Below are 14,059 nucleotides of genomic sequence, written 5' to 3'. Positions count from 1 at the left end.
TGCTTTTATCCTATAGACCTCCAACAATTAATGTTAAAGATATCCTCAGCTAAGCCATCTACCTGTCTCTTAGACCACATCCCAACGAGACTACTCAAAGAAGCGTTACCCGTGGTAAACAATTCATTACTAGATATGATCAATATGTCCTTATTAACAGGTTATGTACCGCAGTCATTTAAAATAGCTGTGATAAAACCTCTTTTGAAAAAACCCACCACAGATCCTGAGGTCTTAGCAAACTATAGACCTATATCTAACCTTCCCTTTCTATCCAAGATCCTTGAGAAGGTGGTTGCTAATCAGTTATGTGATTTTCTACATAGCAATAGTTTATTTGATGATTTTCAATCAGGATTTAGAAAGAATCATAGCACAGAGACGGCACTGGTGAAAATTACTAACAACCTTCTAACTGCTGCAGACAAAGGACTTGTCTCCATTCTTGTTTTACTAGATCTTAGTGCTGCATTTGACACTATTGACCATACCATCCTGTTACAGAGACTGGAACACTTAGTTGGCATTAAAGGAATCGCACTAAGCTGGTTTAAGTCCTACTTCGCTGAGCGATCCCAATTTGTTAACATTAACGATAAACCCTCCAAGTAGGGCTGGGTGATAAAACGATAACGATATGTCTCGCGATAGACACATCATCAATATCAATAGAAAATGCGGTCGATAAAACGTTCGATAACTTGTTTTTCTTCATCAGAAGAAACCAGAGGTTGTGAATCAAGTTTGGTTGCATGAACAAAGGCCCTCACTCTCTGGCAACCTAGCAACGTAGGGAGTGACACTCTAACAGCCAATCATGTAACAGTATCATGTTTGGTTGCGCCACATCGCTGTCTCGTGTTCTTCAATAACAGAACCGCCGTGGAGTGGAAAGTGAGTGTTGCAGCGAGCGAGGAAATTGTTGATAAAACAGGAAAAGTCAGTATGGCAGTTTTGGGGATTTTATATAATTCTGACCGTAGTCAGACCAATGTCGTCAGACCGTCGTCCCCACCAACACTGGTAATACCACAAACTTGTTTTACCACTTTAGCCGCGCTCACACTTTGGAGCACAGCCGTATTCGCCATCAACGTCCAACAACATCTGCAGCTGCAACACGGCACAACAGCAGACCACCATGGAGAGGTACTCTGCATCAGCGCCTTACTAAACACTACAAGCAGTAGACCACCATGGAGAGGTACTCTGCATCAGCACCTTACTAAACACTACAAGCAGTAGACCACCATGGAGAGGTACTCTGCATCAGCACCTTACTAACCACTACAAGCAGCAGACCACCATGGAGAGGTACTCTGCATCAGCGCCTTACTAAACACTACAAGCAGCAGACCACCATGGAGAGGTACTCTGCATCAGCACCTTACTAAACACTACAAGCAGCAGACCACCATGGAGAGGTACTCTGCATCAGCACCTTACTAAACACTACAAGCAGCAGACCACCATGGAGAGGTACTCTGCATCAGCACCTTACTAAACACTACAAGCAGCAGACCACCATGGAGAGGTACTCTGCATCAGCACCTTACTAAACACTACAAGCAGCAGACCACCATGGAGAGGTACTCTGCATCAGCACCTTACTAAATGCTACAAAGAAATAACTGAGGCAGACATGCCGAGCACTGTCCAGAAGCCAGGTTACCAACCTAGCACTAAACCTGCAGAAAATAGTTCCTTCTCAGGTTTCTTATATTTAGCTAACACTTTGCACTATTTTATGACACTTTATTAAGCATTTCTTACTTTTTCTTTAATTTTGCACCTTAATGTTAAGAGATAATTGTTAAGTGTTCATTGTGATTGTGATATTGTGATAGACCTGTTTACATTTTAATTATTTGAGTGTTTTCCATGGTTGTGTTGACATTTCTGCTTTTATAACTGAGGGGATTATAATCAGAGCAGGGTTAAGTTTAAAATAAAAATGTTTAAATTTAATATATTTTTCTCCTGGTCCTTATTTTAAATAGGTCATAAAAAATATCAATAATTATCGATATCGACCGATATGAAAAACTTATATCGTTATACAGTTTTCAACCATATCGCCCAGCCTATACCTCCAAGCACGCTAAAGTTAGCCATGAAGTTCCTCAAGGCTCAGTGCTTGGACCAATTCTATTTTCCTTATATATGCTTCCTTTAGGTAATATTATTAGGAAACACTCAATTAACTTTCACTGTTACGCAGACCATAACCAATTATATCTGTCAATTAAGCCAGACGAAAGTGGTCAGTTAGCTAAACTTCAAGCGTGTATTAAAGATATAAAATCCTGGATGACCCACAATTTCCTGATGTTAAACTCAGACAAAACCGAAGTTATTGCGATGGGACCAACGCACCTCCGAACTTCATTATCTAAAGATATACAGTGAGGAAAATAATTATTTGAACACACTGCTATTTTGCAATTTCTCCCACTTGGAAATCATGGTGGTGTCTGAAATTGTCATCGTAGGTGCATGTCCACTGTGAGAGACATAATCTAAAAAAAAAAATCCAGAAATCACAATATATGATTTTTTAACTATTTATTTGTATGATACAGCTGCAAATAAGTATTTGAACACCTGTCTATCAGCTAGAATTCTGACCCTCAAAGACCTGTTAGTCCACCTCCACTCCATTTATTATCCTAAATTAGATGCACCTGTTTGAGGTCGTTAGCTGCATAAAGACACCTGTCCACCCCATACAATCAGTAAGAATCCAACTACTAACATGGCCAAGACCAAAGAGCTGTCCAAAGACACTAGAGACAAAATTGTTCCCCTCCACAAGGCTGGAAAGGGCTACGGGGAAATTGCCAAGCAGCTTGGTGAAAAAAGGTCCACTGTTGGAGCAATCATTAGAAAATGGAAGAAGCTAAACATGACTGTCAATCTCCCTCGGACTGGAGCTCCATGCAAGATCTCACCTCGTGGGGTCTCAATGATCCTAAGAAAGGTGAGAAATCAGCCCAGAACTACACAGGAGGAGCTGGTCAATGACCTGAAAAGAGCTGGGACCACCGTTTCCAAGGTTACTGTTGGTAATACACTAAGACGTCATGGTTTGAAATCATGCATGGCACGGAAGGTTCCCCTGCTTAAACCAGCACATGTCAAGGCCCGTCTTAAGTTTGCCAGTGACCATTTGGATGATCCAGAGGAGTCATGGGAGAAAGTCATGTGGTCAGATGAGACCAAAATAGAACTTTTTGGTCATAATTCCACTAACCGTGTTTGGAGGAAGAAGAATGATGAGTACCATCCCAAGAACACCATCCCTACTGTGAAGCATGGGGGTGGTAGCATCATGCTTTGGGGGCGTTTTTCTGCACATGGGACAGGGTGACTGCACTGTATTAAGGAGAGGATGACCGGGGCCATGTATTGCGAGATTTTGGGGAACAACCTCCTTCCCTCAGTTAGCGCATTGAAGATGGGTCGAGGCTGGGTCTTGCAACATGACAATGACCCGAAGCACACAGCCAGGATAACCAAGGAGTGGCTCTGTAAGAAGCATATCAAGGTTCTGGCGTGGCCTAGCCAGTCTCCAGACCTAAACCCAATAGAGAATCTTTGGAGGGAGCTCAAACTCCGTGTTTCTCAGCGACAGCCCAGAAACCTGACTGATCTAGAGAAGATCTGTGTGGAAGAGTGGGCCAAAATCCCTCCTGCAGTGTGTGCAAACCTGGTGAAAAACTACAAGAAACGTTTGACCTCTGTACTTGCAAACAAAGGCTACTGTACCAAATATTAACATTGATTTTCTCAGGTGTTCAAATACTTATTTGCAGCTGTATCATACAAATAAATAGTTAAAAAATCATACATTGTGATTTCTGGTTTTGTTTTTTAGATTATGTCTCTCACAGTGGACATGCACCTACGATGACAATTTCAGACACCTCCATGATTTCTAAGTGGGAGAACTTGCAAAATAGCAGGGTGTTCAAATACTTATGTTCCTCACTGTAGCTACTCTGGATGGTATTGCCCTGGCCTCCAGCACTACTGTCAGAAATTTAGGAGTTATTTTTGATCAGGAAATATCCTTCAATGCCCACTTAAAACAAACCTCAAGAACAGCCTTTTTCCATCTTCGTAACATTGCCAAAATTAGGAATATCCTGTCTCAAAACGATGCTGAAAAACTTGTCCATGCATTTGTTGCTTCTAGACTAGACTACTGCAATTATCAGGTTGCTCAAATAAGTCCTTTAAGACTCTCCAGCTGATCCAGAATGCTGCAGCACGTGTTCTCACAAGAACTAAGAAAAGAGATCATATTTCTCCTGTATTAGCTTCTCTGCATTGGCTTCCTGTAAAATACAGGATTGATTTTAAAATCCTTCTCTTGACCTACAAAGCTCTAAAATTCCATTATGCTTCTCTTCATAATTGTTAGATTAATAACATATACCAAAAGTAGAGGGAGGCAGGCCAGCAAAGCCCGATCCGGCAGGGGAGAGTTTCAAGCCCGAACAGGCTACCTCTCCTTATGACCTGTCTCTCTTAGTTACGCTGTTATAGTTTTAGACTGCTGGGAGACTTCCTTCCTTCCTTTGACACACTGAGCTGCTCTCTCCTCTCCCTTTCTATTACCATTTGTGTGCATCCTGTCCCAGAAATGCTTGTTACTAATCCTAGCTTCTGGGGAGTTTACTCCCCGGAGTCCTTATGTTTTTCCCCCCAGCGTATTTCCTTGGAGAACGTTGCCACCAAGATCCTGGTTCCAGCTGTCGCCGTGGTCCTGCTGCACTCCCTGCTGAGCTCAGCGGTGCCCTGCAATGTCATGCTGCGTCCTGCTGAACCCTGCAGCTTCCTGCTGAACCCTGCTGCTTCGAAGTCACTGTTCCATTATTAATTTGACTATTATCGCCATGTTCATCATATCCACAACCGGCCTGTCAGACACCACCTACCAAGAGCCTGGGTCTGTCCGAGGTTTCTTCCCAAGAGGGAGTTTTTCCTCACCACTGTTGCACTGCTTGCTCTTGAGGGAATTACTGTAATTGTTGGAATTGTTGGGGCTTTGTAAATTATAGAGTGTGATCTAGACCTACTCTATCTGTAAAGTGTCTCGAGATAACCTATGTTATGATTTGATACTATAAATAAAATTGAATTGAATTGAAGAGAGAGAGCGTTATATGGTGGAGAGAGATAGAGAGAGACTGAAGAGAGAGAGCGCCCAGCGGCGCTAGAACAAAGCCGTGAATCAGAGAAATAAAACGTGTTTTTGCCGATTCATCTCTAGAAATGCAACTGTAGCAAGCATGTCACTATCACTAACGTTATCCACATTTATATTTACACGCAACAAATGATATATCCAGCTTCAAAAAGGTCTAAAAGTCGGAAGTTGGAACGAATGCATTGTGCAAAGAGTGGTTGCTATGGAGATGATACACAGTGTTGAGTTCCGTTGCTCTGATTGGTTGTAGGTCTAGCCAATGAATGCAGAGGCATTTTTTTTCCCTGGTTCTGTTGGAACACGCCCCATAATCACAGCCCAATGGAGCGGTTTCAGACTCACATTCTGACTAGAATCTGAGTAGGACCACGTCAGGCTACTGTAATTCTGCACCAAGGCTGAATTTCGGGAAAGAGACTTCAGATACAGTATTAGGGGACCACTAAGGTCTTGTTGGGGACCAAGAAGCTGGTTAAACAGTGATTTGGCTCAGATTGAGTTGACTGGTGAGACACAGGGGAGGCAAGACAAAGGATCTTGGCCTACATGTGAATCCCAAAGCCAGTTTCACCAAACTCCTACAAGCCGCCACTTCACAAGATGGAGAAAGTGCATTCAAACACGAGGACGGCAAGGCAGACTGCTGGTGAGACAAAGAACTGCTTCACACCTGTGACCAGGTTGCAGTTTTCCCATTGGTCGTCGGGTCCTTGAATGCACCACCCCGCCACTAGGAGGCGGAGGAAGGATAAAAGCTGTCCGCGTTTGTGTTTCTTTGCTTTTTCACGGTAACCCCCGGTTGCTGAAAGGAGGCACTGGTCTGGATTAGTTAGCCAGCATCACCTCGCTGGTCGAGATTTGAGCTGGGACAACTTTATATCGGTCTGATATAAAGGGGATCCGAGGAAATACTGGCCGAAGTATTCCCTCATCTGCAGCGGGTTTAATCAGCCTGGATTCAAGAAAAGGACGGCGTTCTGTTTCTTGTTTGGTCGACCTGGATTACGTCTTGTCCCCTCTGCTTCGGGACGAAACGGATCGTTAAACTCTGGCAAGAGTTTTAACTGACAAACAACGCACACAGTAAGAGGCTTACACAGTTCTGGGCAGATATTAGAACTAGTGCGTTTTGTTTTGTTATTAATGAGCAAAGGGTTTGCTACCATTGTTGCCATTAATGTGATCTGATTTAATCATGTACTGGTCCATATGTGATTATTAATCTGTGCTGTGAATGTATAAATTGATCACAATACTCGTTGATTTATGTTGTGTTAAGTAGCTGGGTATAACCGTAATCGCTACCTGCTTAAATCACTCCTTTCAGGAGTTTAGTTACTGTCTGCGATAGAATCGCGAAAATCAGCTGTTAGTCACTGAAGTAGTTATAGTGACGTTCTCCTCAGCAAAACCAAAAGTCTCAGTCTGTCCTAAACCACACGTTAGCCCAGACCTGAGTGGCTGAGGGGAACTGGGTCATTATCAATAACTAAAGATCAGAGTGCCCTTTTTTCCTTTACTCTTCTTCTCTTTCTTCTCTCTCTCTAACACACACACACACGACACAGGCTAGCCGAGTAGCTCCCGAGCTAACGCTGCAGGCTAGCTTCACACGTGGAATCTGCTTATGTTCGGACAGAGCTAACCCAGGAACTAGCTACCATACCATACCCGGCTAAGCGTGGCGCTGCCTAGCAACCCCTCGGCTTCTTCAGCCCCTGCCCGTGCACCCAGCACCACTACCGCCCTCTTGAGGCTAAATAGTTTGTGCAGCTCACAGGAGTAGCCATTTTTGGAGTTGTTTGATGTGTTAGAACTACAATCGACACCGCCCCCTCCCTTTTCACTCACTCTCTCTCTCACACACACTCACACACGGACACAGACGTGTCCGCCCATGCTGCTTTGTTTTTGCTTTGTTTTTGGTTGTGATATTGTAAAAAGGTATATGAGTTTATTAGTGAAGGATTATTGATTAGCCACCGATAATTGTGACGTTAATAAATCTTATTATGCTTAATTAGCAGTTGCTTGTGATTATTTGTGTACTTGTTGTAATAATTGTTGGTCAATCAGGTCCGTGTTTGGATTCACCCCTTCCTTTAATTCCTTTTTAAAGGATTACCACAGAATGAGACTGTTCCACAGTTTGATTATTGGTCCCTGACTTGCAGGGTGGTGCCCCGTTTTTGATTGTTTGTCGATTTGATAAAGTTATTAATAACCATATTCATAACTTTATTAATATTGATAAAACCTCTTTGATAATTTGCCAATGATCAAATCTGTACCCTACGAGAATCCTACAGTCTATATAAAAGAGACTTCAGATACAGTATTAGGGGACCACTAAGGTCTATATAAAAGAGAATTCAGATACAGTATTAGGGGACCACTAAGGTCTATATAAAAGAGACTTCAGATACAGTATTAGTGGACCACTAAGGTCTATATAAAAGAGACTTCAGATACAGTATTAGGGGACCACTAAGGTCTATATAAAAGAGACTTCAGATACAGTATTAGGGGACCACTAAGGTCTATATAAAAGAGACTTCAGATACAGTATTAGGGGACCACTAAGGTCTATATAAAAGAGACTTCAGATACAGTATTAGGGGACCACTAAGGCCTATATAAAAGAGACTTCAGATACAGTATTAGGGGACCACTAAGGCCTGTATAAAAGCATCCAAAAAGCAGCATGTTATAGGACCTTTAATAAAACTCTAACCCTTCTATTCTTTCCCAGCTCGATATTGGCGAATGCCCCGAAAAACAATTTAGGGAAACTTCAGCTAGTACAGAATAAAGCAGCACGCCTTGCTCTCCAGTGTCCAGTGAGGTCTATCAGAAGTCTCTTTTCCGGTGCTGGCTGAGCGTTACTGAGCAGCCTCCAACTGAGCTTGAAGACGTAGATGTGACGTGAGCAACGTGTCTGAAAGTGTGAAGTCTTCTGGTAGCTGTGCCGAGAGAAATCTCAATCATTCCCAATCTTATAGAGACGGAGAGTGTAGGTATATGTAAGGAGATAACATAGACACAGGCTCATTATTGATCACTAACATGCTAGTTAACATTAGTAATTACTGATCACTAACATGCTAGTCAACATTAGTAATTAAACATAAACAGCTAATGGAAGTCCAAACTGCCTGTGAGCTTCTCCTGTACTATACGGTAATTCCTCTACTGTGTGACAGTAAGTCTCGTGGTTATGACCCAATCGTTAGCCTATTTTTATAAAAGCGTCTGCTACGGAGCCATAACGTGAGCTACAAGGTAATGGAGCCTTTTATACATTGTCGTGTTTCTTTAGAAATAAACAATGGACAAATAGAGCCTTTAAACGCTTCAGATGTAAAGTTATTCTCTGTCAAAGTGACTCCAAAATTAATGGGAGTCAATGGGATGCTAACGGAAGGTGATGGCTTGGTAGCATCAGAATCTCCCCATAGGAGGAACACTTTAGGATATTCGCTTAACCCCCTTGACTGAAACGATGAGATCATTGACAGGAAATGAATTGGCAAATATTTCAATAATAAACAGTACCTCCATGCCGCTCTTCTTCATGCGTCTGCAGGATTTGAGGTAGGTGCGGATGCGCTTGCGGGCGCGTTCCTGGAACTCTGGGAACTGTCTGCTGCAGGACTCGATGATGGCCTGGATCTTCTCCTTCGGCTGCTTGGAGATGGGAACCATCCGGTCCAAGTTCTCGTCCACAAACAGACGCACAAACATCTGCAGGAAGACAACACAGCAGTTAGAGAGGGAGGGAGGGAGTGGGTTCATCACTTTCCCCATTACCTGCAGTTATTTGATCTATTGGTTGCATTTGAATTTGTTTATTTTGCACAATCAAATCAAGGCAACAGTAACACAATAAAATAAAATAATATAAAAAACAGAAGATTGTGCAGGTGAGATTAAGAACACCCCTAGGGGCTTATAAAAGGGAGGGAATCTCACCTAAGGAAGAGAAGAAGAAACTAAAAACATAATGAGCAATTACAAGAGTCCTAAAATCTACAAAGTGAACACAAGTAAGCACTGAATCTCAAAATAATTCTTGGGTGTCCTGTGTGTTTTGGGGGTCTTTTCTTGTCTGGGCCATCACTGACCCTGAAGGAGGACCCGACAGTCAGTGCTTCAATATGTTTCCTTTATGAATATCCTGAGACGGTGTACAGATTGATGCCAGCGGGGACAAGGCTCCGTCTCTGACTTACGTTGAAGGCCTTTAGTCTCTCGGGGTCGACTCCCTCTGCCTCGTTGATCTTGTCGTTGTCGTCGTGGTCGTCATGGTCGTCGTCGTCGTCGTCGGGGCCGACCTGGCGCCCCGTGGTCAGGTCCTCGGCACCCAAGTCCATCTTCACGCTGTTGTAGCTGCCGCCCGAACTGTACTGGGGGGACTAAACACACACACGCACGCACGCACGCACGCACGCACGCACGCACACACACACACACACACACACACACACACACACACACACACACACACACACACACACACACACACACACACACACACACACACACACTCCTGGATAAGCTTTATGAAGACATATTAACTCCTTTACTAAATCTCATTGTAAACAATCACTTTGTGTGTCTGTGTGTGTGTGTGTTTGTGTGTGTGATCTCATTGTAAAGAATCACTTTGTGTGTGTGTGTGTGATCTCATTGTAAACAATCACTTTGTGTGTGTGTGTGTGTGTGTGTGTGTGTGTGTGTGTGTGTGTGTGTGTGTGCGGTGTCACCTTGCCCCCGTAGTCCCTGGCGTCTCGGTCCAGTCGCAGCTCGGCGGTGTGTGTGTGTGACTGGGAGTGTGTGATGGGAGCGTGCGCGTTGTGTGTGTGCGCCAGCGGCAGAGGCAGCGCCGGGTGTGGAGCCACGGGAGGTTTGGCAGCCAGCGGGTACTTCCTGCGGAGCTCCTCGGGCGCGCTGGGATGCAGAGCGCCGAGCAGAGCCGCGGCCGCCGCCGACACGGTGACGGGCAGGGGCAGGCGCTGAGGGGGGGGGTCGCTAAGGTTCATCGGCTGCTGGTCCTCGGGTGATGAGGAGGAGGAAGTAGGCGAGCTGAAGTCCAGCGGGGCGGGGCCACCGTTGCCGTTGACCTTGGTTTCCCTGACTATGGCAGCGTCCGCCCCAGCGGAGGAGGGAGGGGTCAGGGCTGGCAGGCCGCTCCTGCTGCCGCTCTCTGACGACGAGTCCTCTGAAAGGAGAGGGACACGTTCACTTTCACAGATCCACAATTCACAATTAGTCCTCGAGCTCATCCTCGCTCCCTGTTTCCGCTTTGTCGCGCGCTGAGAAAAATAGAGCGGTGCACGACCTCTGCTGAGTTATTTTCCGGCTGCCCCCCTGCAGCCCCAACCGGCACAGCCTAAACGTTCCACCCCCAGTCAAAATGAATGGGAAGACCTGTCTGAGGACTGTCACAGTGTGTCAATGCAGCCTTAGTCCTTGTTTTATATTCGGTCTCTTCTATTGCGCCCTTTCTCTTCTTATTTGTCATTTCTCTTTCATTATATGAACAAAGTCTGCTCGCTAATGAAAGACAAACTCCCAGTTTCTGTCCTTCAGGCGTTCCATAAGCGTGAAGGCAAGAGGAAACAATCTCCAAACTGCTGCTGCTGGGAGGAAAATAAGGACTCCTCAAAATATTATAGTACTCTGAAGCCACGGGCTATGTACGGACTGCCAGCGCCTTCCCAGGTACCAGCAATTACAATTAGGGTGCGCAAGATAACGTTGAAGCCAAAAAATGGTTGTTTCAAGCGTGTGTAGTTTGTGCAAGGCACCAGAGATGTGGTTTTGTGTGAAATGCAGCATGGGAGAGGCTGCATGCAGCTGCTGTGGAGGCTATTGTTCTGGCTCGAGTGGAGCAGTGCCTGTTCATTTGATTAAACCCATCCAGTCTGCAGCAGGACCAGACAATAACACAGTCAACACCCTGCATTATGACAGAGGCCCCTCCCCCACCTTCACCCTCTCATCATGATCACCACCAAGCTCGTCTTCCTCCAAGTTGATCTAAATCACGGTAACGTCCTCTTCCTCCCATCATTGTTATTAATGCCACCTTTTCACAGTGGACTGTGGAAGGCAGTCAATATTCCTATTTAATGCTAACAACTAAAACCTTTCGCTTTAAAACTCAAAGTGTGCTGTTCGTGCGGTCCATCTCAAACGCTCCGACACCTGAAGCGTGACTTATGAATCTACGCCGTGGCTACGTACATAGGTACTGTAGGTGGAGACAGGGACCCTACGCTGTAGCCTGACGTGCACCTCTCGAAAAATGTAACGACGCATGTCGCTCCCCCCCCACCCGACTCATTTCCTGGTTCTCCTCCATAAACACCATGAGATCAAGGAGAGGGTTAACTTCTCCTGCTCCAGATCTCCCATCGTGGTCAGAATGATCAGGGGAGACTCTTTGGTTCTCTCACTAGGACTCTAGAGTCACTACTCACTCTAAAGATAATCACCATCACTCTCTCACTCGCTCTACCACACACTCAGATATAATATTACTGGTGAAATAATATTGAACCTATAATCTATAAAAGGCCTAGTCCTACTAATCCCATTCTGAGGCTGCAGCACCATCATTAACATAATTATAATTCATAATCTTTTATTTCAAAGGGTTTACATCATTCACCTGCAATCCTCTGGAACTCCTTTTTAATGGCTCTTACTGGGTTGTGTCCAGGGAACACTACAAAAACGTCTAAAAAACATTTCAGAGCGGGTCACACACTTCTGACGGCGCTTTGCTATACACAAGTTTATAGCGTATATGTCTTGGGACTTTGTTTTGCAAAATATCGGCTAGTTCTTTAGAACTTTAACTGTAATTTAAATGAATGGGAATCTCAACGAGGGGACCCAAATAGACCCTCACCCCTCTGGTTTCATCTTGATCTGAAAAGTAACTACAGCTGTCAAATAAATGTAGAGGGCTAAAAAGCACAATACTTCCTTCTGAAACCTAGTGGAGTTTAAGTATAAAGTAGCGCACTAAAGGACCTTCAAAATGTACTTAAGTACAGTACTTGAGTAAATGAACTTAGTTACATTCCACCACTGGGGTCTGGTGGAAGATCACGAGATGGCTAACAGGAAGAAAGAAAAGCAGAAACAAAAATTCTGCAATGCTACAAACATTAAACCTTCTAAACTTTGCATGTTTTCATTTCATTATACTTTTTGTCTCAAAATCCTCAAATAAAACTGAAAAAAAACACGGAAATATGCAACCAGTGATGATGGTTTACAAATAGACATAGCTTCATTTTACTTTGTGTCTGTGAAAAGGGGTTAAACTGGAGTTAAATGCTTCAGTATTTATTGCTGAAGCAGGTTCAACATCTTTTTCTCTCGATCTCTTTGTCTGTATCTCTATTTTCAGACAGCAAGGCTACTAAATAAGTGATCATGGAATAAATGGTGTGTGCCAAGGAGTCCGCCTGACACACACACACACACACACACACACACACACACACACACACACACACACACACACACACACACACACACACACACACACACACACACACACACACACACAGGTTTGTGGCACTATCTTTGTGGGGACCTGTCATTGACATAATGCATTCCCTAACCCCTTACCCTAACCCTAACCACCACAACTAAATACCTAACCTTAACCCTTACCCTCACCCTAACCATAACCTAATTATATCCCTAATCCTACAACCAAGTCTTAACCATCAAACAGCCCTTTAAACTTGTACGGTCCAGCATTTTGGCCCCACAAAGCTGTCGGGACCCCACAAGTATACTGGACTCTTGGATTTTTGGACCCCACGTATATAGTTAAACAAGAACACACTGACACACCGACACACACACACACACACACACACACACACACACACACACACAGATAAGCTTTCCTACTTCCATAACAGGAAACAGAGGAAGGATGGAGAAACACACAGACACATTTTAAACACCCAAATGTATTGTGGTGTACTGTTTAATTGGAGTTGCGTTCATTTGGATGCACTGCGATACTCCCAGCAGAAGCTGAAGAAGACAGAGTGGAAAGATGGAATGAATGAGTTGAAATAGGAGCAGAAATGGAGGATGATTGCAGGATAGAGAAAGAGGAGAAGAGGAGGAGGTCATTTGAATGAGTCAACAGCACGAGAAAAACGCAGGCGCTGGATTGTGAGGAAAAGAAAGTGATGCATAGAAAGAGAAAGCGAGAGAAGGGGCTGAGGATGGTATCGACTGTGTCATTCGTTGGGTAAGGGGGAGGAGGGAGGGGTGGAGCCCAAACCACTGCATGGAGACAGGGAGAGATGGGTAGAGAGGGCGATACCCTACGGAGGGAGGCACAGCCAAGCAGAAGGAAAGAGGTCAGCAGGGGGGGGGGGGTGGGGAGGCCAGGAGGAGGAGGCGGAGGAGAGGGTCATGGCTCGGGGGTGGGAGCAGCAGGAGGAGGAGAGAGAGGGGATGGAGGAGAGGATGAGGGAGGATTGAGACGGGGGATGGTAGGGGGAAGGGTGGAGAGAGACTGAGTCAAAGGGACAAGCCTACGTGTGGGAGAGACTTTTAGATTTGACTGCATCTTCTTTACCTAGCATACATTCTTAAAGTATAGCTCACTTTACCATAGGTTTCTTCGGATAAGTATACAGTATAAGGCTGCAACAAACCATTATTTTTCATAGTCAATTCATCTGTTGATTATTTGAATAGTTTTTTGGTCTATAAAATGTCAGCTACAGCTCTAATACAGTATGTTGTCTCGTATAGAGCATATCCGTTAGTGTTGGAATATGCAGACCATTTGTT

The 14,059-nt window shown here is 44.5% G+C and overlaps 1 protein-coding gene across 2 annotated transcripts in view; it reads right to left on the bottom strand.

Annotated features, from left to right (window-relative positions):
* Window positions 1–14,059, bottom strand: part of LOC114559162 (nucleolar protein 4-like) — a 184,226-nt gene that overhangs the window by 20,494 nt on the left and 149,673 nt on the right. For both annotated transcript variants that reach the window (XM_028583657.1, XM_028583658.1), the window contains 3 exons: window positions 9,982–10,436; window positions 9,448–9,630; window positions 8,771–8,959 (listed from right to left, as the gene is read on the bottom strand). In XM_028583657.1, coding sequence (XP_028439458.1) covers window positions 8,771–8,959; window positions 9,448–9,630; window positions 9,982–10,436 — 827 coding nt within the window. The remainder of the gene's footprint in view (window positions 1–8,770; window positions 8,960–9,447; window positions 9,631–9,981; window positions 10,437–14,059) is intronic.

Source organism: Perca flavescens, chromosome 7, assembly GCF_004354835.1.
Source record: "Perca flavescens isolate YP-PL-M2 chromosome 7, PFLA_1.0, whole genome shotgun sequence".
In the NCBI taxonomy this organism is placed as follows: domain Eukaryota; kingdom Metazoa; phylum Chordata; class Actinopteri; order Perciformes; family Percidae; genus Perca; species Perca flavescens.
The sequence above is the reverse complement of the archived record's forward strand: the minus strand, read 5'-3'. Positions and strand labels throughout refer to the sequence as shown.